The sequence below is a fragment of the Nomascus leucogenys genome, chromosome 8 (genome assembly GCF_006542625.1).
Source record: "Nomascus leucogenys isolate Asia chromosome 8, Asia_NLE_v1, whole genome shotgun sequence".
NCBI classification, from domain to species: Eukaryota; Metazoa; Chordata; class Mammalia; order Primates; family Hylobatidae; genus Nomascus; species Nomascus leucogenys.
The window spans coordinates 108,541,420-108,563,613 of record NC_044388.1 but is presented as its reverse complement, the minus strand read 5'-3'; the positions used below and the strand labels follow the sequence as shown (position 1 = coordinate 108,563,613).

Sequence of the window (22,194 nt, the reverse complement as noted above, 5' to 3'; positions counted from 1 at the left end):
TTGTCTTCCTCCACACGTTGACTCCCTCATCTGCCTGCTGTATCTGCCTGCATTTGTTCACTTCCTAGCATCTTCTTTTTTTTTACATTTTATCTGGAGTATATAAATGTTATCTCTGGGAGGGCTGATATGATAGGAGGTTACTTGGCCATGACCAGAAGAAGAGTAAGTTTTCTGTTACTGGGTAAAAATAGCTTGAAGTGCTGCTTCTTCCTTCTGACATATTGACTGAGGTCCCAGATGCGTCAGATAAGACAGGGATTCTGCTGAGATTTCCTGGTACCTTGGCAATCTGGTAGGAATGACTGGGACAGGAGGGCTTTTCTTCAGATCACAACAAAGAAGTGGTTTCCTAGTTCACAGGGTAGCTCTGGTCATTGGGAAAAATGGAAACATTCTCGGCTGCATTATAAGTAGATGCTAAGGTAGTTTCTAAAACTCTTTTTGTAGGGGATAAACATAAGTATCTTAAGGCTATGATTTGGAATGCTCCTTACCAATTTATTATGAGCTCTAATGCTTGCAAAAATCTTAGGAAGGAGAAATGAGGAGAATGGATCAAAACAGAGGACTGAACCCATGCATCTACTTTTTCTCCCCCCATCCCACAAATGCCACGGAAGGACAAAGTATTTTCCAAAAGGCAAAAAAAATCCAAAATAGTGTAGAAAATAAGAAAGGGAGCTCTATCACCAAACCAGAAATTTTAAAAAATTTATGAATGATAGAAATTAGACAGAATCAGACAAACAGAAAAGCAAAACCAGAGGAAACCACCAGTTTCCTGAAATAAGTGTAGGAGATGACGGCCATGGAGCCAGGGAGTGCCCAGGAGAACGCCAAGTGCAGACCCCATGTACCAGGAGAAGAGGGCTCTGGGGCAGCAGTCGTGGACTATCTGGGGAGCTGCTTTGGAAGCAGTTGGGTTAACTGAGCCTCTTCCCTTCCAAGGTTAACTGAGCCTCTCACCAAGCAGAAAGCAATGGTGGCATTTGCATTCAGACTAAAGCAATGATCATGACAAGCAGAGATTTTATTTATTTATTTATTTATTTTTTGAGACAGAGTCTCGCTCTGTCGCCCAGGCTGGAGTGCAGTGATGTGATCTTGGCTCACTGTCCGCCTCCTGGGTTCACGCCATTCTCCTACCTCAGCCTCCTAAGTAGCTGGGACTACAGGCGCCCGTGACCATGCCTGGCTAATTTTTTTTTTTTTTTTTTTTTTTGTATTTTGTTAGTAGAGACGGGGTTTCGCTGTGTTAGCCAGGATGGTCTCGATCTCCTGACCCTGTGATCCACCCGCCTTGGCCTCCCAAAGTACTGGGATTACAGGCATGAGCCACCACGCCTGGCCTTTTTTTTTCTTTTTTTGAGTTGAAGTCTCGTTCTGTCACCTGGGCTAGAGTGCAGTGGTGCGATCTCGGCTCACTGCAACCTCTGCCTCCTGGCTTCAAGCGATTCTCCTGCCTCAGCCTCCCGAGTAGCTGGGACTACAGGCACCGCCACCACCCCTGGCTAATTTTTGTATTTTTAGTATTTTTAGTAGAGACAGGATTTCACCATGTTGGCCAGGCTGGTCTCGAATTCCTGACCTCCTTGGCCTCCCAATGCCCACCTTGGCCTCCCGAAGTACTGGGATTACAGGTGTGAGCCACCTTGCCTGGCCAGAAAGGAGAGATTAAAGATACCCTCATGTAGCTCTTTATTCCCATACGCAGAAGGAAAACCACTAGTTTATCTCACTTTCCAATCTAGCCTGCCTCTCCCCCGCAGTCTCTAGCAGTGAGAGAAAAAACATCCACGGGCAAATATTTAGGGAATGGCGAATAAAAATATAATACCCAACCAAGAATAGGCAAACATTTGAGAAAAACCATTATCATGAAAGAAAGAAAACAAGACAGAGGTCCCCAGTTCAACATGCAGGGTGACACTCTAGTGATTACCTTGTTACTCTTAACCAAAACTCAGGGACCAGAGACCAGGACCCAGGCCCAAAGCAGTCACATGTGAATGAGATATGACAGAAGCCAATGGTCAGAGAGGGCCTGGTGGGACCCTGACCAACACCATCGCAGCCTGGTGATGCCAATGTACACAGAGCAGGGCAGTCTTCAAAGTGCTGACTGTGCCCTGAAGGCCTTGGGACCTGGGTGTGTTCCCTAGTCTCAAAACCCAGACTATGGATGGCAAGAGAATGGCTCCTACCTCTGCACCTCCCCAGCTGTTTGGAAGGAACCTCATTTCCAGGGTAACCTAGGTGCGTTTTTCCCTTGCAGGGTTTTTGTTTGTTTGTTTGTTTTTTGAGACGAAGTCTCCCTCTGTCGCCCAGGCTAGAGTGCAATGGTGCAATCTTGGCTCACTACAACCTCCACCTCCCGGGTTCAAGCGATTCTCCTGTCTCAGCCTCCCAAGTAGCTGGGATTACAGGTGTCCACCACCATGCCCAGCTAATTTTTTGTATTTTTAGTAGAGATGAGGTTTCGCCGTGTTGGCCAAGTTGGTTTGGAACTCCTGACCTCAAGTGATCCGCCTGCCTCGGCCTCCCAAAGTGCTGGGATTACAGGTGTGAGCCACCGCACCCGGCTCCTTGCAGTTATTAAGAATCTAACGCCTGGCTGGGCACAGTGGCTCACACCTGTAATCCCAGCGCTTTGAGAGGCCAATGCGGGAGGATGGCTTGAGCCCAGGAGTTTGAGACCAGACTGGGTAATACTGGAAGACCCACGTCTCTACGAAAAAAAAAAAAAAAACTTAAAAATTAGCTGGGCATGATGGCACATGCCCCTGTGGTCCCAGCTATGCAAGAGGCTGAGGTGGGAGGATCACTTGAGCCAGGAGGTCAAGGCTGCAGTGAGCTATGATTGTACCACTGAACTCCAGCCTGGGTGACAAAGCAAGACCCTGTCTCAGAAAAAAAAAAAAAAAAAGAATCTAATGCTCAACAAAGGAGCCATGGGGTCAATGGAGAATATTAGAGGTTGAACTCTGTCTCTTCAAAATTTATACACTGAAGTCCTAACTCCTAGTACCTGAGAATGTGACTTCATTTGGTAATAGGGTCATTGGCAAGATAATTTGTTAATTATGAGGTGATACTACAGGAGACAGTTGTCCCTATAAAAGGGGGAAATTTGGATATAGACACCTTTAAAGGCAGAATGTCATGGGAACATAATGAGGGCCATCTACAAACCAGGAGAGAGGCCTGGAACTGATCCTTCCCTCATGGCTCTCAGGAGGAACCAGCCCTTTGGCCTCCAGAACTCGGAGAGAATAAATACCTGTTTTGTTTTTATTTATTTATTTTTTTTGAGACAGTCTCACTCTGTTGCCCAGGCTGGAGTGCAGTTGCGTGATCTGGACTCACTGCAACCTCCGCCTCCCGGGTTCAAGCGATTATCGTGCCTCAGCCTCCCACGTAGCTGGGATTACACCGTACCCAGCCAAAATACCTGTTTTTAAGCCACTTGATGTGTGGTCATTCGTTAGGCAGCCCTAATACAGAGGGCAAAGCCGCTAGACCCGAGAAGGACTGGAAAAGTCTTAGTGGAGTGGGTGGGACATAGGATGGGCTGGGCATGGCGGGAATTGCTGGATGGCCAAGGAGGGAATGGCCAGGGTGAGAAAGGAGAGTGTTGGTGCTGAGAAGGAAGCCGTGAATGGGCTGCAGGAACAGCTAATTACCTTATTGCAGGAAACAAAAACTTCTTCACCCAGATAGAGGAGAGAAGAATTGGGGCTTCTCGTGCTCTGGGGAAGCCGGTTCTGGCCCAAATCTGGCCAAGGCTGGCCCACCTGTGTCTTAAAATGTATTCTCTCCAGCCCAGAAATAACTCAGCTGCAGGCTTCTTATATGGATAAATTCATCCTATTATTAGGCAGTGTCTTCGTTATATTTAGATTAATAACCACATAATGATCACCTTTGCTGATTTAGATGGTGTCATTTTAAGGAATTACGGTTGAGATCCATCTTCTCTTTCTCCATTCCCTCTGCCCTCCCTGAATTATTCCTGAGGAAGAAACCAATTAATAGTAGCTTGACTGCTGTAATGCAGGCTGCTCGACAATGTAGCGATGCCTAATGGAGTTTTAATTTCCCCATGGTGAGTCAATATTTGCTTTAAGAAAGAAAAATGTCACCATAAACCACTGCCCCAAATGAATTTGGTAGCACAGAGGGTGAGAGAGTCTTCTTTTTTAGGCAAACAGTGATGGAAAGTGGGTACGGGGGCAGGGGAATTTCACTCTGCACAAACAAGGTTGCCTCAGGTTCCTCTGCTGCTTTAGACGATGATGGTTAATAAATATTTTGCTTTGCAAATGTGGATGACTGTCAGAAACTCACCCACAGTTTAAAGGGTCTGAAGCAAAGTCATTATAATATAGAAGAGGAACAATTTATTCCAGCCTTTTAATAACTGGCGGGGAACGGGGAGCGGGGGGTGGGGAATGTGACATTAGGCCTCCCTGTTTGAAGACATTACTGTTGTTTCTCATTTCCCCCAACTTGGGTTGCAGGTGGAAACGGGATCCTACTTTTAAAAAAATGTATTAGACTTTTCGGGATCATGCAAGGAAATGAAGTTCTGCAATCCTCTCTCTCATAATAAGTCTGTCCAAAAATGATGTTGCTCATTCTGTTGAAAGATGGTTTCATTTCCTAACTCAAAATTGGTATGAAAAATTTGCCTTGCCAAATGAACACTGTATACTGAACTTGTCAAATCCTTTCTCCTGACACAAATAAAAGATAACATTGGGTGGCAGCATGTAAAACAGCTCTGACAAGATAGCAAAGGGAGACAAAGAAATATACATATTTTGATTCTCTCTGTTTTAGAAGCTAGGGGAGGCGGGCGGGGGTCTCAGCAGAATGACTGGCCGGCTTGTGAATGCTTCAGGTAACAATTGAACAAGTCACTTTCATGTAGATTTTCAATGGTATAATGACCCGGTTTCCAATTAGCCAAAACATGACAAAATCTCAACTTTTATAGCAGCAAAAGCTGCCAGGGATAGGGCCGTCTGAGTGACAAGGCTCTTCATTCAAAAGTTTACGGGCGCACCGTGTGGCTGTAATTACTAGTTCTAACACAGTGGGAAATTATTCCATGTGTGTTTAAAAATAAATAAGGTAAATGATCACCCTTTCATTAGATCTGTACCCATATCATGTAAGTGACTTTTTTTTTCCTATTAAAATTGTTGATTGAAGGCCGTTAGCTGTTTATCAGCTCAAAATTACATTTCTGCTCTCTTAGGGGCTGCCGCCTTTAAAAATCACACTCAGCACCTAGTTAGTAACAAGAAAAGACTCCTAAAACTGCCATTTCGGGGGAGGGGGGGAAACACAAGCAAGAAACCCAGATTGCACCTTCACATCCCCAAAGGCATCACGCTTCTTTGTTCTGCTAAGAAAAATTAACCTCAATCTCAGCTCGGGGTCCCTAGATTGATTACCATAGTCATTTAAATACTGTAATCTCATTTTCAGCGTGGGGATAAGGAGGGGGGAGCATTGAGAGAGGGGAGTGGGGAGCGAGGCTGGAGAGAGAAAGAGAGCAAAGGAGTGGGGGAGGAGAAAACAGAATAAATTATCTGACAAAGGGAATCGGGCCTTTCTGCTCACAGAGCCTATTTCGGATGCTTCCACTTGATTGGAAAAGTTGATGAAGTTTAAATGAAGCAGAATTAGAACCTCAGGCCGCTGAGTATTGACGGGGGCGACACAAGAATGTGCAATTCAATAGCCCAGATTTCGGCAGAAAACAAGGGAAAGGCCTAAATGGTATAATCTTCAATCGAATCTAACATCCACACTGACAAGGCAGGGTAATGAGTTAGGCCAGATCAGGCCTGTTGGTTAAAGAAATTAATCCCTCCCGCCGCCCTGAGCCGGGCTTTGATGCCTATTGTGTGGGCCCCAGTCCCAGTCTATCTAAATGCTAACTAACTGCGAGGGTGAGCGGGACTGTGCTTTTCATTGCTGGCGCTAATCTGATAACAATTTGCTCTCTCTGATTAGGGGAGGTGGGGAGAAGAAGGGAGCCGTGGCTGGGAGAGGAGGAGGGGATGCCTTTCCTTTGAAAAGGGGGAGACCGCTCTGCTCAGCCTTGATGGAGGTTTTGCCCCCAGCCATCCTGGCTCCCTGGCTGGCAGATGCGCACGTTTGGAATAACGTGAAATCTGACATCCGTGGGAAACCCGGTATCTATGTGTCTTTATCCCGAGTCTCTTCTTTAAACTTTCAAGTGGTGACACTCAAAGTGAAGGCTCCTTGAGCGGTCCTCACCTGATCCCAGCGTCCCTTTCCCAGGAACCTCCCTCTGCCGCCTTCTTGGTAGCGTGCTCCCTCCAGACTTCCCCTGAAAATGTACCCAAGCTCATGGCAGCCAATTTCTCACCTTGTCTGGCCATTGTCTACACCTGTCCCTCCTCTTCTCAGCCCTCCAGCAATTCCACAGGTCTTTCTGGACCAGGCCAGGACAGGGCTGCCCCCTCTTCCTAACTCTTTTTTTTTTTTTTTTTTTTTTTTGAGATGGAGTCTCGCTCTGTCGCCCAGGCTGGAGTGCAGTGGCACGATCTCAGCCCACTGCAACTTCTGCCTCCCTGGTTCAAGTGATTCTCCTGCCTCAGCCTGCTGAGTAGCTGGGACTACAGGCACCCGCGACCATGCCGGCTAATTTTTGTATTTTTAGTGGACAGAATTTCACCGTGTTAGCCAGGATGGTCTCTATCTCCTGACCTCATGATCTGCCTGCCTCTGCCTCCCAAAGTGCTGGGATTACAGGTGTGAGCCAACGCACCCGGCCTCCTAACTCTTTTTAACAGCCATGGACGTCTTGGCTGCATTGGTTTCAGCCTTGTGCAGTCAACTTCTGGCCATAGGTGCACGTGTGTGATGTGACTTTTCTGCTCAACTAGACTGTAAGGTCCTTGGAGAACAGAAAACACATCCCCAGATGAGCTTGACCCTTCAGATAGATACAGACGCAGGTGACAAGCACATGGATTAACTGGATTCTTCTCTCCCATCAGGACAAAGGGGTCTCCCAGGGTAACAGGCTGTGTGGCATAACATGTAGGAAGCATGACAAGCTGTGAACTCACTCAGGCCACGCTGCCAGCCCCAATCCTGCCATTTACCTTTCATGTGGCCTTGGGCATGTTTCTGAGACTTTCTGGGCTCAAGACATGGAGCTTGCAGAGTTGAGATAACATATGTAAAAGATCTGGCACTTGGCCAGGTACTCAACAAGTGATGGCCACTGATGTCACTAAGTTCTTTGGATCTGCACAGTGGTTATGACCTCAAGCTTTGGGATGACAGACCTGGTTGGAAGCCTGGCTCCTCCAGGCATGAGCTGGGTGACTATGGGTAATGTGTGTAACCTCTATAAGCCTCAGTTCACCATCTGTAAAACGGGAATGATAGTCATCCCATCTCAGGATTGTTGCAAAGATGTAAGGGAGAGGCACAGTGCCCGGCACACAGTGAGCACATTGCACAGAGGGCAGCTGCTGTCAGTGGGCACACTGGGGTGTCAGCTGATCAAATGGTCTACAGCCAGGAGCCTCCTGGAAACCCAGACTCCAGGCTCAGCCTCCTCCTCATTCTCCCACTCCGGGAGAAGTCAGGCCCATGAGCATCCTGCAGGGCGATCCTGGGAAGATCTCCCCAAGAAGCAAGCGGCTGCCTAAGAAAAGACAGAGCTTTCAGGTTCACCCAACAGGCGCTTTCCTTTTAGAAAGGGAAGTTTTTAAAAGACTTGCTTAAACCTCTGAATTTATGCCCCCTGGGTGCCTACAGAGACAGCAAAATCTTCAGTGATGGTTTGTAAAGGTTTTGGAGGCAGCGGCGAAGCCCAACACTCAGCCCTAAGTGACCCCCAGGAATTGCTCCAGCAGGTTCCCTCAAACGACTTGGTGAAAATACAGAGCACGGCGGACTTGGGCTTGTGTAACTTACAAAAAGTAAACAAATCGTGGTCACTAACCCTAAACCAGCCTGGAGGCACACGTCCTGCCATCTGTGCCCGGCCTGGTTGGGGACCAGGATGCAACTAACATGTCCATACCAGCTGTCACATCGCAGCACGCTGCCGCTGGGAGTGTATCCCTTTGTCGGCCTGTTGTCACCTTCAGTGGAGGGAAGGAGGTGTGGTTGCTGCAGCCTCTTGTTGGTTTCTGGACCTGTCTCTTAGCCTTTTGTGTATTCCCCCTGCTTTGACCCCTGCAGGTGTCCCTGGCCTCTGACTTCCTGCCCAGCCTCACCTCAGTGCTGCCTTTCCCTGCTGCTTCACTGCAGCCCCCGGCCCCTTTTCTCCAAAGCTCCAGGTTCCTCCTTGCTTTGGGTCTTCTCATAAAATCTCTTATTTTGCCTGGAACTGTCTCGTCCCACTGCTCACCCGAACACGGATACATACACACTCTACTTCCAGTACCTCTTCACTGACCAGGACCCCTCAGCTTGAAGGGCTGGGCTAAAACGTAGCATCCGTGGTATCCTCCAAGTGGGGCTTCCCTAGACTCTGAGCGTCCTGCACTCCTCCGCAATGTGTATCTCTGAGAGAGGAGTCCTTGGCTTACTGTCTGTCTTCTGTAGGGCCTTGAAAGCCACGTGCTGGGCTGGGCACAGTAGCTCACGGCTGTAATCCCAGCACTTTGGGAGGCTGAGGCAGGTGGATCACCTGAGGTTGGGAGTTCAAGACCAGCTGGCCGGGCGCGGTGGCTCAAGCCTGTAATCCCAGCACTTTGGGAGGCCGAGGCGGGCGGATCACGAGGTCAGGAGATCGAGACCATCCTGGCTAACAGGGTGAAACCCCGTCTCTACTAAAAATACAAAAAATTAGCCGGGCGTGTTGGCGGGCGCCTGTAGTCCCAGCTACTCGGGAGGCTGAGGCAGGAGAATGGCGTGAACCCCGGGAGGCGGAGCTTGCAGTGAGCCGAGATCGCGCCACTGCACTCCAGCCTGGGGGACAGAGCAAGACTCCGTCTCAAAAAAAAAAAAAAAAAAAAAAAAAAAAAAAAAAGACCAGCCTGGCCAACATGGTGAAACCCCCTCTCTACTAAAAATACAAAAATTAGCTGGGCATGGAGGTGCGAGCCTGTAATCCCAGCTACGGGGGAGGCTGAGGAAAGAGAATCACTTGAACCTGGGTGGCGGAGGTTGCAATGAGCTGAGATTGCACCATTGCACTCCAGCCTGGGCAACAAGAGTGAAACTGTGTCTCAAAAAAAAAAAAAAAAAAGCCACCTGCTGGCAGGGACTAAGGCTGTCTTATCCACTGAGGTGTTCCCAAGGCCCAGCACACATAACAGCTCCTCAATAAACATTTTGCAAATGGTCAAATGAGCAAATGAAGGATGGGAGAGAAGCCATTCAGGTGTGCAGAATCAAGGCTTAGAGACATCCAGTGACTCACTCAAGGTTTCAGAGCCAATGAGACTGTGCAGATTTACCACGAAACTAGTGAAGTTTAGCTTCGGGATCACTCTCCAGCACATTCCAAGGCCTTGGACTTAATTTTCAAAATTATTTGTAATTCTGTATTCTGTTTCTTAATTCTGTATTTCTGTTTCCCAAAATTGCATAAACTTTAAGCCCAGCAAAACCTGGATCTCCCCCTGCCCCCACCTCTTCAGTTCCCCCCCACATACTTGCTAATCTTTGTGTCAAGACAGCCCAAGGCCGGGCACGGTGGCTCACGCCTGTAATCCCATCACTTTGGGAGGCCAAGCTGGGCGGATCACCTAAGGTCAGGAGTTTGAGGCCAGCCTGGCCAACATGGTGAAACAAACCCCATCTCTACTAAAAATACAAAAATTATCTGGGTATGGTGGCAGGCGCCTGTAATTCCAGCTACTTGGGAGGCTGAGGCAGGAGATTCACTTGAACCCAGGAGGTGGAAGTTGCAGTGAGCCGAGATCGCGCCACTGCACTCCAGCCTGGGTGACAAAGCGAGACTCTATCTAAAAAAAAAAAAAAAAAAAAAAAAAAGACACAAGCCAAGCCATCAGCCTATGAGAGCTTTCCTCATCTCCTTTCGTCCAGGTGAAGATGGAGCTGCCCTCAGTGCTGGGCATGGATCCCGTCCAGATGGCTGTGGCCACGTGTGTACCACTTTGCTGTTGATTTTCATCTATGTCTGCTTCTGCCTGCTAGATTGTAAGCTCTTCCAGGACAAAGCCTATATCCAGGTGGGTTTACCCCTGTATCCTTGGTGCCTGGTACTGTGCCTGGTACACATTATGTGCTCAAAAAGTGTTAATTAAAGCAGTGAGTGAATGAATGCATAGAATCATAGAGTTATCATTCTGTTCTTCTTTTTTTTTTTTTTTTTTTTTTTTTTTGAGACAGAGTCTCACTCTCTTGCCCAGGCTGCAGGCCAGAGTGCAATGGCGCGATCTCGGCTCACTGCAACCTCCACCTCCTGGGTTCAAGCAATTCTCCTGCCTCAGCCTCCTGAGTACCTGGGATTACAGGTGTGCAACACCATGCCCAGAAAATTTTTTATTTTTTGTATTTTTAGTAGAGACAGGGTTTTACCATGTTGGCCAGGCTGGTCTCGAACTCCTGGCCTCAAGTGATCCACCCACCTCGGCCTCCCAAAGTGCTGGGATTACAGGTATGTCCATTCTTGCTGGAAACACCTCGCACATTCCAGGTGATGTGCCTTTGCTCTAGGTGTCCCCTTCCTGTCCTGTTTCCCCAGTGGAATCTAGTCCATCCTACAGTTCCAACCCAACCTCATCAGCTCTCTGAGCTGCCTGGAAAGCCCCAATACTGCTCCTGCCTCAACCCTTAAATGTGGCATTCTGGCCTCTCATCACCTCTCCTTCCACTTTTTTTTTTTCTGTCAAGGTCTTGCTCTGTTACCCAGGCTGGAGTGCAGTGGTGTGATCATAGCTCACTGCAGCCTCAACCTCCTGGCCTCAGGCGATCCTTCTGCCTCAGTTTCCTGAGTAGCTGAGACTACAGGTGCACACTACCACATCCGCCTAATTTTTTTAAATTTTGTGGATGCCAGGTCTCATTATGTTGCCCAGGCTGGTTTCGAACTCCTGGGCTCAAGCAATCCTCCTGCCTCAGCCTCCCAAAGTACTGGGATTACAGGTGTGAATCACTGCCCCAGCCACCCACTTTTAATAACTTATGGGTTTTAATGTGCAAAGTCTGGTTCTCTCTGATCAGACTACAACTTCTTGGAAACAAAGTCTTCAACCTCTTGTGTTTCCTCCGGTCCCTTGCACATTGTAGGTGTTCAATAAATATTTGCTCATTGGCTCATGGGTTCATTAGCAGTCTTAAACGCATACAAAGAAAAAAAAAAGCCAATATCTTGGCTCTTAAAGATCTCCTGGGAAGCAGACGGAAAATATAAATGTGATTCTACATAATGGGAATATTATGATGGCATTTTAATGTGGTGACACAGCCAAATTCACTATTGTCCAGTAAAATTAACTAATAAAGCTGCCAGTAAATTTTCTAATTCCCTCAACAGAAATGCTGTGGCTGAAAGATCACCTCTCTCGTTGCCTTTTTGGGTGCCCCATCTTTGTGGGAGGCTGTGGCATCCGAGCTTTGGCTCCCTGGGGCTGCTTCTCTGATGCCACGGCACAGCTTAGACGCTGTGCTATTGGTTACAAACAGCCAGCCACCTGGCAGCCGTGTGGCCTCTCACTAATGCCATACATACCTTGAAATCAAAGAGTTCTGAGCCTCCACTTTCATTCTTCTGGACAAACACAAGATTTCGATCCACACAAAGAAATTTATCTTGTATGCTTCTGAGTTCACCGGTCTCCCAAATATGTATTGTTTGGTTCATATAAAAGATCAAAAATCCCTCTTTTTGGCTCATTATGTGTTTTCCACAATCCTTTTGGTGGCCATTCTCCCTCCTGTGTGCTACTCATGTTGACCTTTCTGTTCATTGACCCATGTCTGTCAGTTTCTTGCCCGAACCCTGATGTGCCTTTAAATGATTGGGTGGAAAAATACAGCTGTTTTCTTTATAAAGCATATTTATTTGCTTCCCTGAAATGCTGTATTTAGTGCCACAATGAGAGCATAGAGTCTGTGATAGGGCCCTGGCCCACTGTGAGCTTAATTTCTGGTGTACTAAATCAATTTTGTTTTAAATCTTAGATTAGTTCATGCTGAGGGAAACAAAACAGAACCAAACAAAATCCTTGGAAGTTGGTGCACCAGGGAAACAAAGCTTGTCTACTGGTCAGTGATTACTCAACAAATCAGCCCCTTTGCTAATTAGTTTATCTAATGAATTATTGAGCCACCCTGTATGGATTGCTGGAAATGCTTTTTATTTTTTTAAACGACAACATGGGTGAGGCTAGAGATTGACAAGTCTCAGACAAAAGCTAGCAAACTCATGTAAGCTACATTGCTCAGGAAAGGAAACGGATTCAAAGGGGGGGATTTTAAATAGCCATAAAATGTATGAGAGGAAGACAATCGGAAGCAAACAATGCGTAGAGAAGCAATTAAAACCAAACCGACTCATTTCAAGAGTCTTTGCATTAGGTTTCAAGAGACCATGAACTATGGGTGAAGGATAACGAAGTTCCCACGTCTCCTTTATGTCTCCTGGTTCAGGGCTTCTCAGCCTTGGCACTATTGACATGTGGGGCCAGAGGATTCCTTGTTTTGGGGTGGGGGGGGCGCTGTCCCGTGTATAGCAGGATGCTGAGCAGCATCTCTGTCCTCTGCCCACCAGATGCCACTAGCACCCCCTCCCCAGGTGTAACAACCAAAAATGTCTCCCGACACGGCCCAGTGTTCCCTGGGGAGCAAAACTGCCCCCCTCAATTAAGAACTCCTGGCCTCGTTCCACTTTGCCATAATCTCTTCCATCATATAGTATCTCATTTGAATCCGACCACGTTACAATCTTGAGATGTAGGTAGGGTAGGTCTTAGTGCCCAAACTCTCCAAATAAGGAAACCCAGGCTGAGAAATTAAGCCACTTGCCCAAGAACCCTCAAGGGTAAGCTCGGCATGAGTGCTAGAAATTGGATGGTTTCACTTGCAACTAGGGCACACTCATCTGCCCCAGGGCACATGGCCACAGGAAATACAAGATGAAGTGAGTGACAGTATTTTTCAGTGAGAGCAGAAAGGGGGAAAAATGTAAGCACTTGGGTGGATTTGTCTCATTCTCCATTTCTTTGTAAGTTCAGACATTTAACGTTGACTTAAAGTCAATTGCTGAGAACAATAAGGTAGCTTTGAGAAACATAAATATTTGGACTCGGGATAATGGAAAATAACAAAATGCTCACTTATTAAGCTCTTTCCTGGGCCAGACCCTGCCTGCATTGTCTCACTGAATCCTCAAAACTCTCCCATGCTGGGGTGCTAACTATTACCATTCCATTTTAAAGTAGGGGAAACTGAGGCTTAAAGGGTAAGTAGTCTCATGGGTGGTAGAGCCAGTAAGTGGCTGAGACAGAACTCACTCTAGGATCTGCTCGCTCCAACCTGGCATCTATACCACATTGCTGGCCTTCCTCTCTGCTGAAGTAGGTGCAGTTTTCTATCTGCCTGGGCAACAAACCTATTTCGGTATCTTTTGTGGTTGTGTGAAAAGAAAAACTGCGGCCAGGCATGGTGGCTCACGCCTGTAATCCCAGCAATTTGGGAGGCCGAAGCGGGCGGATCACGAGGTCAGGGGTTCGAGACCAGCCTGGCCAACATGGTGAAAGCCCGTTTCTACTAAAAATACAAAAATTAGCTGGGCATGGTGGTGGGCACCTGTAATCCCAGCTACTCGGGAGGCCGAGGCAAGAGAATTGCTTGAACCTGGGAGGCAGAGGTTGCAGTGAGCCAAGATTGCGCCACTGCACTCCAGCCGGGGCGACAGAGTGAGACTCTGTCTCAGAAAAAAAAGAAAAGAAAAGAAAAAAAGAAAACAAAAGCTGCAGTCTGGAATCATTTTCACAGCCCTCCTCATTTATACTGTGGTCTTCACCTACTGATGCAGGAGCTTGAAGGAAGATTCCAAGGACAATTTTATTTAAAGTTGAATCATTACCAATGACCAATAGATGCTGGCATTTTAAAAAACTAATACAAAAGATCGTCTGGGCACGGTGGCTCACGCCTGTAATCCCAGCACCTTGGGAAGCTGAAGCGGACAGATCACTTGAGGTCAGCAGTTCGGACCAGCCTGGCCAACATGGTGAAACCCTATCTCTACTAAAAATACAAAAAGTAGCCAGACATGGTGGTGTACACCTGTAATCTCAACTATTCGGGTGGCTGAGGCAGGAGAATCACTCGAACCCAGGAGGCGGAGGCTGCTGTGCGCAAGACTGCACCACTGCACTCCAGCCTGGGCAACAGAGTGAGACTCCATCTCAAAAAGAAAAAAAAAGGCCAGGTGTGGTGGTTCACGCCTGTAATCCCGGCACTTTGGGAGCCTGAGGCAGGCAGATCACCTGAGGTCGGGAGTTCGAGACCAGCCTGACCAACACGGAGAAACCCTGTCTCTACTAAAAAAAAATACAAAATTAGCTGGGCATGGTGGTGCATGCCTGTAATCCCAGCTACTAGGGAGGCTGAGGCAGGAGAATCCCTTGAACCGGGGAGGCGAAGGTTGTGGTGAGCCAAGATTGTGCCATTGCACTCCAGCCTGGGCAACAAGAGCAAAACTTCGTCTCAAAAAAAAAAAACAAACAAAAACACAAATATCCGATAAGAAGCACTCAATAGTTATAGCATATCAAGAGTTATAGCATATCAACAGTTACAGTATATGCCAAAAATCAACCAGACACTGGATGAGTGTGACTGTGTGCCTCCCTTGTTTTTGCCCAGCCAACCTGAGACTCTTGAGGCAGGAGTGAGGGCCCAGCAGACGGGTCTAAGGTTTAACACAGCCCAGGTCTTAGGGACCACAGCAAAGCCCTCTGCACACTGTCCTACTCAAAGGGATTCGCTCAGCCCAAAGTCCTATGCCTGGTTACAATGTTCATTATCTGTGACACATTTACAAGCATTACACACACACACACAGAGAACTAACACCCCAAAGCTAGCAAACTCCAAGCATAGCTAACATGTTGGTGGTCTCCACTGTTAGCATTTGATATAAAATACATTTAATTGTCTTGGTGTTTTTATTAAACTTTAAATATCAAGATGCATTTTCTTAAAAGGCTGTTTGAATCAGACATTTCACGAGACCTCCAATGCTCCTGAAGACCGCAGAACACTTTGCGAACAACTGCAATAGAAAATGGGGTTTTGAAATTTTGTCCGCAGGGTCAGTTGTAAATGAAGAAAACTTTGTCTTTCAAAACAAGGAACAAGCAGGCAGGATTACACAGTGGGCAACGCTCGAGCCTGGAACACTCTGGAAGGTGCGTTCTGAGAAGGGACCTCTGGTTAGTGCACCCCAGCCTCAGAATTTTTCCTGGAGGAACGGCCTTCCTGCCACGCCACCCCAGTGTTCTCAGAGCCACGTAATAGGGAAGTGCTCAGTTCAACAGGAGGAACCTGAGTGCTGAGGTCTGTGCTTAATTAACGCTTCAAAGCCAAAGCACCCCTTCTTCAGAGGGACAAAGACGACAGCAGGCTCCTCCGGCAGGGCAGCGGCTGCCCCAGGGTGGTGACGAGCCGGTGAAGGGGGCAGCTCGGCTTTCTGAAATGGCCACGGGGCTGGGCACGGGGGTTAGTTTCCTGCCTCAGCCCAACTCACTGAAGGATGTACCTGGGCACCCGGAAGTGGGAGACTTCGGTTTAAAAAGAAGAAAAAAGGAAAAAAGGGCCACGAGGGAGAGAGTTGCAGGGATGGATCAACCCACAGCACTCTCTAGAAAAATGAAACCGACCCACTGGCCCTCCAAGACGGGGCCATCAGGATGGGCAGCTCATTTTTTAATCCCTTCCTAAGGTTTTATTTTCTCCTATTACATTGTAATTGAATGTAAAAGGACTGGAGCAATCAGGGCTATGTTCTCTTCAACAGTAAAGCTGCGTGTAACATTTTCAAGTTGTACTCAAATGTAATAAAAATACTGACCCACGCTGGGATATTTGTACAACGGTGCTTTTGTCTGCCTGCCTTCTTTGTGTTGGTCTCTCTCCGTGCCTTTATGTCCACCAGCATCAATATTTATTAGAGATGTTAAGCTATTAGTGGGCATGGTGTGGTTGCCGAATTTTGTAGAGCATCCAGTTTGAACTCTAAATAAACGCTTCCTCGTGATGGTAATGATAATGATCTCGGAGGCAGCATTGGGTCTTGTAAACTAAGACTCAAGTTGGGGTGAAAACCTACAAGCATTTAGGAGCTGAGGAGGGCGGAATGGAGCTGAATGACTTTCCCAACTCTGCTTTTTCACTTTTCAAGGTCTGGTTCCAGGTCCCTGAGACCTGCCCAGAGCTCCCTTCCTGCAAATCTGAACTCATCTGGGCAATGCAGCTCATTTGAAAACTTATGGGGGCGGGGACCCATCACAATGTCTGTCTTATTTGTGTATACATGCGGTGTGTGTGTGTGTGTGTGTGTGTGTGTGTGTGTGTGTGTGAATAAGAGCTAACATTTCCCAAGAGCTTTCCTTACGGCAGGTGCTGTGCTAAGCTGCCTGCCTCTTCGCGTTCATCTCTATCTGTACATTTATAAATGTGTGCATGTATCCCATCTCCCCAGCTAAATAGTAAACGGTTAACTCCTGTGAAATTCAGCAACACTGAATTCTAAACTTGTTTCTATGCCCCCAGGAAAGCTTAGGATGGCGCTGGGCACTTGGTAAACCTTCAACAAATATTTCTTGGCTGTCAACAAGTCCTAAGAAATCAGTAGAGCTCACTTTGGAAGGAACATTGAATGAAATGATATTGGAATCTGATTCATCTGTGAACACTTTTTGACTGCCTGCTATACATGATGTTACCATATCTGGATTGTCATTGGTTAATTAATCGTATGTTGTGGCCAAAAGAACGTGGGGCTGGAAGCCAGGAGACCTGAGTCTCATCCCACTTCTGCCACCAGGTGAGGACAGCACCTTGGATGAGTCTGTTCCCCTCACTGGGCCTTGATCTCCTCAAAAAAGGAGGTGGACTAGATGTCTGTAAGATTCCTTCCAGCCCCAGATGCTGTGTCTGCTCTATGACTCTATTTTACAAATGCATGCACTTGTTTTGGTTACATAAAACCCCACAGAAAAACAAAGTCAGTAATAAATTATGAAAAAATCGGGTGCTACGATCATTTGCACTTTCTAAGGGTGCTCGATTCCATAAATTCCACCCCCGTACATAGGCAGCCTCTCCAGGGCGACAGAAGATCCAAGGCTGTCAGGGGAGCAAACCAAGCAGTCTCTCCCTATAATTGTATTGACAGGTTATCAGCTGAGTTCCGATGGCAGGAAAGGTGCAACCCTGACAGGTTTTGTGAAGGAGTCTTGAAGGCTATTGTAGCAGGATTCTATGTGGAGTCACAGAATTCTGGGGAAATGGGAACCAAGCAGGGAGAAGCTTGGTTCTTTCTCTATTTAATTTTATTCTTCCCAGAGAGTCACATTTGAAGGAAAACTGGCTAACTGCACATCACTGTCTACACTAGAGTTGAAACCCTTTCTAATGGAAAATATTTACATCTTTTGTGGCCATGTAAAACACCGACTTGATTCAATCACTCCTATTAAATAACCAGTTGACTTGGTTTTAAATGAGGCAAATGGTTGTTGAGCATTTGTAGATAAAATGCCTGCTTGGATGTTTCGGTTTTTCACTTTTCACTTGGTTACAGTGGCATCTTGCAGACATGTTCTTGAATAACTGATGTGTATACATCCTGGTAAATTTTATGCATGTGAAATAACACAGTTGAGCCTGTTCAGTCAGTGTTTCTACATTTTAAATGAAAAAAACAAAATGCTGAGCCTATTCATTGGAGAAAACAACCCACGAAACAACCCCCTGATATGGTAGAATAAATGCCTATTTCTAAGGTGCTATAGTCTTCCAATATAGATGCACACCTTCAGGTTCAGACTTAGACAAAACCAAAATATACTTTAGTTCTAATCATCCTCCTAAAGACACCAAGGCAGAGTGCACTCCCAACCTCTACCATACACAGCGGAAAGGCACACACTACTACGGGGAGCTGAAAAGCTATGATGGCGAAACTGACATGCCGCAATGAAGAAATCCACAAGCCAACCTCAACAGAAATTTCTATAACATGAAAAGAAAAAATATTAAAGCTCCACGACCTCACATATTTTCCATTTTCTCTTTTTCTTTAGTCAAAAACACCAAAGTTGTTTCATAATTTTTTTAAAAAACTAATACAGGAAGCTGTTTGGAGTGGTAAAAATAATGCTGCGCTGGGAGTTAGCAAACGAAGCTGCAAACCCAAGCTCTGCCAAAACCTTGAGCAAAAAAAAAAAAAAACCAGAGGTGGCCTCAGTGTGCTCATTTGCAAAAGGGGTCTGGAAAAGATAACAGTCAAGGTTCCCTTTTGTGGTCAATTTCTCTGCCAACTTTTATTTCTGTCAGGTTTTGACCTCTGAAGTTATAAGATATTCTAATATTATATATGGGAAATACTAAAAAGTGGACGTCATCCTAACTGCTCCAGAAAGTACCTTACAGACCCTGAAGAACCCACGAAGGAAAGCCAGAGGTAAAGGCTGCCCCCTGGCTGTCCCTGATGGAAGAAGAGAACCCCAGGCTCCATCATCAGAGAGCGGGAGCCTGGACGTGGGTCCCTGCTGCTCCAGCATGGTCACCAGGGGCCAGGGCAGACCTGCTCTGTATCTCGTGCCCTGAAGACAGAACCCCAGTCGTGGGTGAGTCATCTCCTGTACATTTTCCAACCCTAAGCTTGGGTTCAGAAATCAAGGATTGAATTGGTCCTAGAAGCTGTTCAGCTAGTGCCATCCAGAGGCCAAATGTTATCCCCGATATAGCTGGGTGGGGCGGGGGAAGCAAAAGGAAAAAGGAAAAGAAGGGGGAAATTTACATATGTGTACATACATTTTACACATATGTACATGTATATTATACATATGCATACATGTATACATGATAGATGTAAACTGTATGTACATGGGTGCATACACAAATGCACATGCATGTATGTACGTACATATTGCTCAGCGTGGGCACTACACACTAACTCACCGTGGAGAATAACTCCATACGCCCTCACTTTACACTTTAGTAGGAAGAAGTTGGCTCACTACTAACTACTTGAACAAAAGCAACGACCTAACCTTAACGCAGGTAGTCAGAGGTGGCGGACGTGATTCTCTCCTTCATCCAAGAATAATGAGCCCCACCTGCCTGTCCTGCCTGTCCACTCAGAGTGGCTCTTCTCACCTAGAAGTAAGTGAAGGGCCTTGTTCCACTTTGAGAGGCCTAGGAAAGGGGCCTATTCGATGGAAAGGCACGAGTGTGGTAAGCCAGCCTTCCCCAGGTGCAGCCTGAGCCTGGGCAGTATCCTTCCTCCTCTGCAGGACCGAGTTTAGGGAAGGCAAGAGGAGGGAGTCAATGTTTTGCCAGGAGCCAATTAACTCAGTTAATTCTAGCACGAGTTCCCTTTTCCCCAAAACAAAAACAAACCACCACCACCTCTGGGCTCTACTCAGAGCCTGGCGGTCACACAAATAATTGTTGTTGAATCCACGGTTACCACCTGCGCCTTCCACTCCCGCACCTGGGACGCGGAGCGCATTTTTAAAGGCGCACTGCCCTCCAGCGGCGCGAGATAAATTCGCCTAGAGGCTTGCTCCCCGACCCCCAAGCCTCAGCCTGACTTCTCCAGTGGTCCCCGGGAAGGTGTGGCCGCCACAGCAGTGTTGGTTTCCCATTAGCGGGAAGCGAGGCTAAAGGTGGGGAGGAGGGAAGTGCAATGGAAGGGAAAGTGATCCAGCCCGAAACCGCAGCTCCCTCATTCTTGTCTGCGGAGCCTCCTAGGCCAAAGATTGTGCTTTTTTTCTCTTAGGGTTGTAATTTGGGTAAGAAATTAGTATGATCGGATGGAAATGAACATTCGACGTGATGCTTCCAGGACAGACACGGAGCCACCGCTGCAAAGACGTACCCCAGGGGTGCAGGGGAACGGGAGAGGTGGCCTTTACCCCGGGAGGGCTGGCAGCCACGACTTAGGCTGGGCGTGTGCGACCTATCTGTCACCCTGTGGGTTCACTCTGTGGGAAACCACAGCAGCCCCCATTGCAGCCTTACCCCATGTCAGGCGCTGTCCTGGGGTTCCGCAGAAATTACCCTATTCAATCTTTCCAATCAGTCCCTTTAGTGGTGCCATTATCATCCCACTGTGAGGATGGGGAAACCGAGGCTCAGAGATTCGACGCGACCTGCACGGGGGTCCAGGCCTGTCTGGACCAAAGCTGGAGCTTCCCACTCTGCGCTCGGACCCCGGGCCGCGGGGCCAGGGCGCGGCAGGTGGGGACCCTAGGCGGCGCGGGTGCCCGGAGCCGGCGACAGCGAAAGCGCGGTGGGCGTGGGGTGCTCACCTTGACGATGAGCGGGTTCTGAAACATGGAGTCCCGCACTACCCCCAGCCGCTCGTTCTCCATGCCGGGACGGATGTCCGCCACGGTCAGGGGCCGCCGCGGGGGCGGGCAGACCTGGCTGACCGTGCGGCGCACAGGCTGCTGCTGCTTCCTCCATCGCATGAGGTCCGGGCCGGAGCTCCTGGCCTCTGGCATCCTTGGGGTTGCCGGGGAGCCGGCCCGCGGGCTGGGTTGGGCGCGCTTCCCCACTTTGGACACAGCCGGGAGCTCCGATGCGCCTGTTGGGCGACCCGGGCCGCACCACCGGGATCCGGGGTGGGGGGAAACTCAGATGTCAGGACCCCTCCTGAGCCAGGCGTGCCCCCCTCGCGCCAGCTGCTCATTGCAAAGAGCCCCGCAGCCCTGCAGGAGCCCCGCCGGATCCTCAGGGCGTCTCCTGGACCCCGCGTTGCGGACTGGGAGAGGAAAGAAAACCAAGACCACCCCTGGAGGACGAATGCAACGGCCCGTCTCCTTGGCGACTGGACGCCAACAGACCCGGGCTCGGCTTGTACTTTTCTTTCAAGAAACTCTTGGTGGCTACCAGTGTGGACTTGTTTGGAGTTTTCCTGAATCGATACGGGAGAACCGAGAATCTCCAATGGGTTGCGTTCAAAGCGTCATGGCTCTTAGAGGGTCATTTACACTTGTCTTCCAAGTCCAACACTCCATCCTCCGCTCACCCCCATTCCACTCACAACCCCTCCCCACCTCTGCTCCTTGCGCCACACACGCACCCGAGACAGAGCTCGAAATGCATTCAAAGCCTGATGCCGATGCTGACCCACTGGGAAGACTCGGGCGAGTCACCCTCTTGGATCCAAAGGGCTTTTTTCTTTTCTTCCTGTGAGATGGGTGACAAGGAAAGTCTAGAATTGGATTAGATCAATGGTTCCCAAATTTAAGCAACAGAATGAAGGGAAATTGAAAAATACAGATTTTGGCTGGGCTTGGTGGCTCACACATGTAATCCCATTTCTTTGGGAAGCCTAGGAGGGAGGATGGCCTGAGCCCTGGAGTTTGAGACCAGCATGGGCAACATGGCGAGGTCTCATTTCTACCAAAAATTTAAAAAATTAGCCAGGTGTGGTGGCACACACCTGTGGTCCCAGCTATGGGGGAGGCTGAGGCAGGAGGGTCGCTTGAAGAGGTTGAGACTACAGTGAGCCGTGTTTTGGCAACTACATTCCAGTATGGATGACAGAATGAGACCATGTGCCAAAAAAAGAAAAACGAAGATTCACAGGACTCACCCCAGACTCACTGAATCAGAATATCTGCAAATGGCATCTGAGGCTCTCCTTTTTTTTTTCAAGAGATGGAGTCTTGCTCTGATAATGACATGAGCCACCTCACCAGGCCAGATGCTGCATTTTTAAAAATCCCCTTACCCACCCACCCCCAACTTTCAAACCTACAGAAAAGTTGAAAGTCAAAAGAAGAATACAATGAAAATACGTATAGGCTTCACCTAGATTCGGTTAGATTTTGAAGGGAAGGGGAGGGTTAAAGAAAGAATGGCGGCTCTACAGCAAATTCAGGCTTTATGTCCAGCATGAGACCTACAGAGGTGGGAGACCAGCTTAATGCCAGTGCCTACCGCTGCTTACAGGCTGGGGAAATTATA

General features: G+C 47.9%; 1 protein-coding gene across 1 annotated transcript in view; it reads right to left on the bottom strand.

The window, feature by feature from the left end:
* Positions 1-20,955, bottom strand: part of CFAP77 (cilia and flagella associated protein 77) — a 181,864-nt gene extending 160,909 nt beyond the window's left edge. The window contains exon 1 of the mRNA XM_003276782.4: positions 20,529-20,955. Within this exon, the coding sequence (XP_003276830.1) occupies positions 20,529-20,723 (195 nt within the window). The 5' untranslated portion in view covers positions 20,724-20,955. The remainder of the gene's footprint in view (positions 1-20,528) is intronic.
* Positions 20,956-22,194: the final 1,239 nt, after the last annotated feature.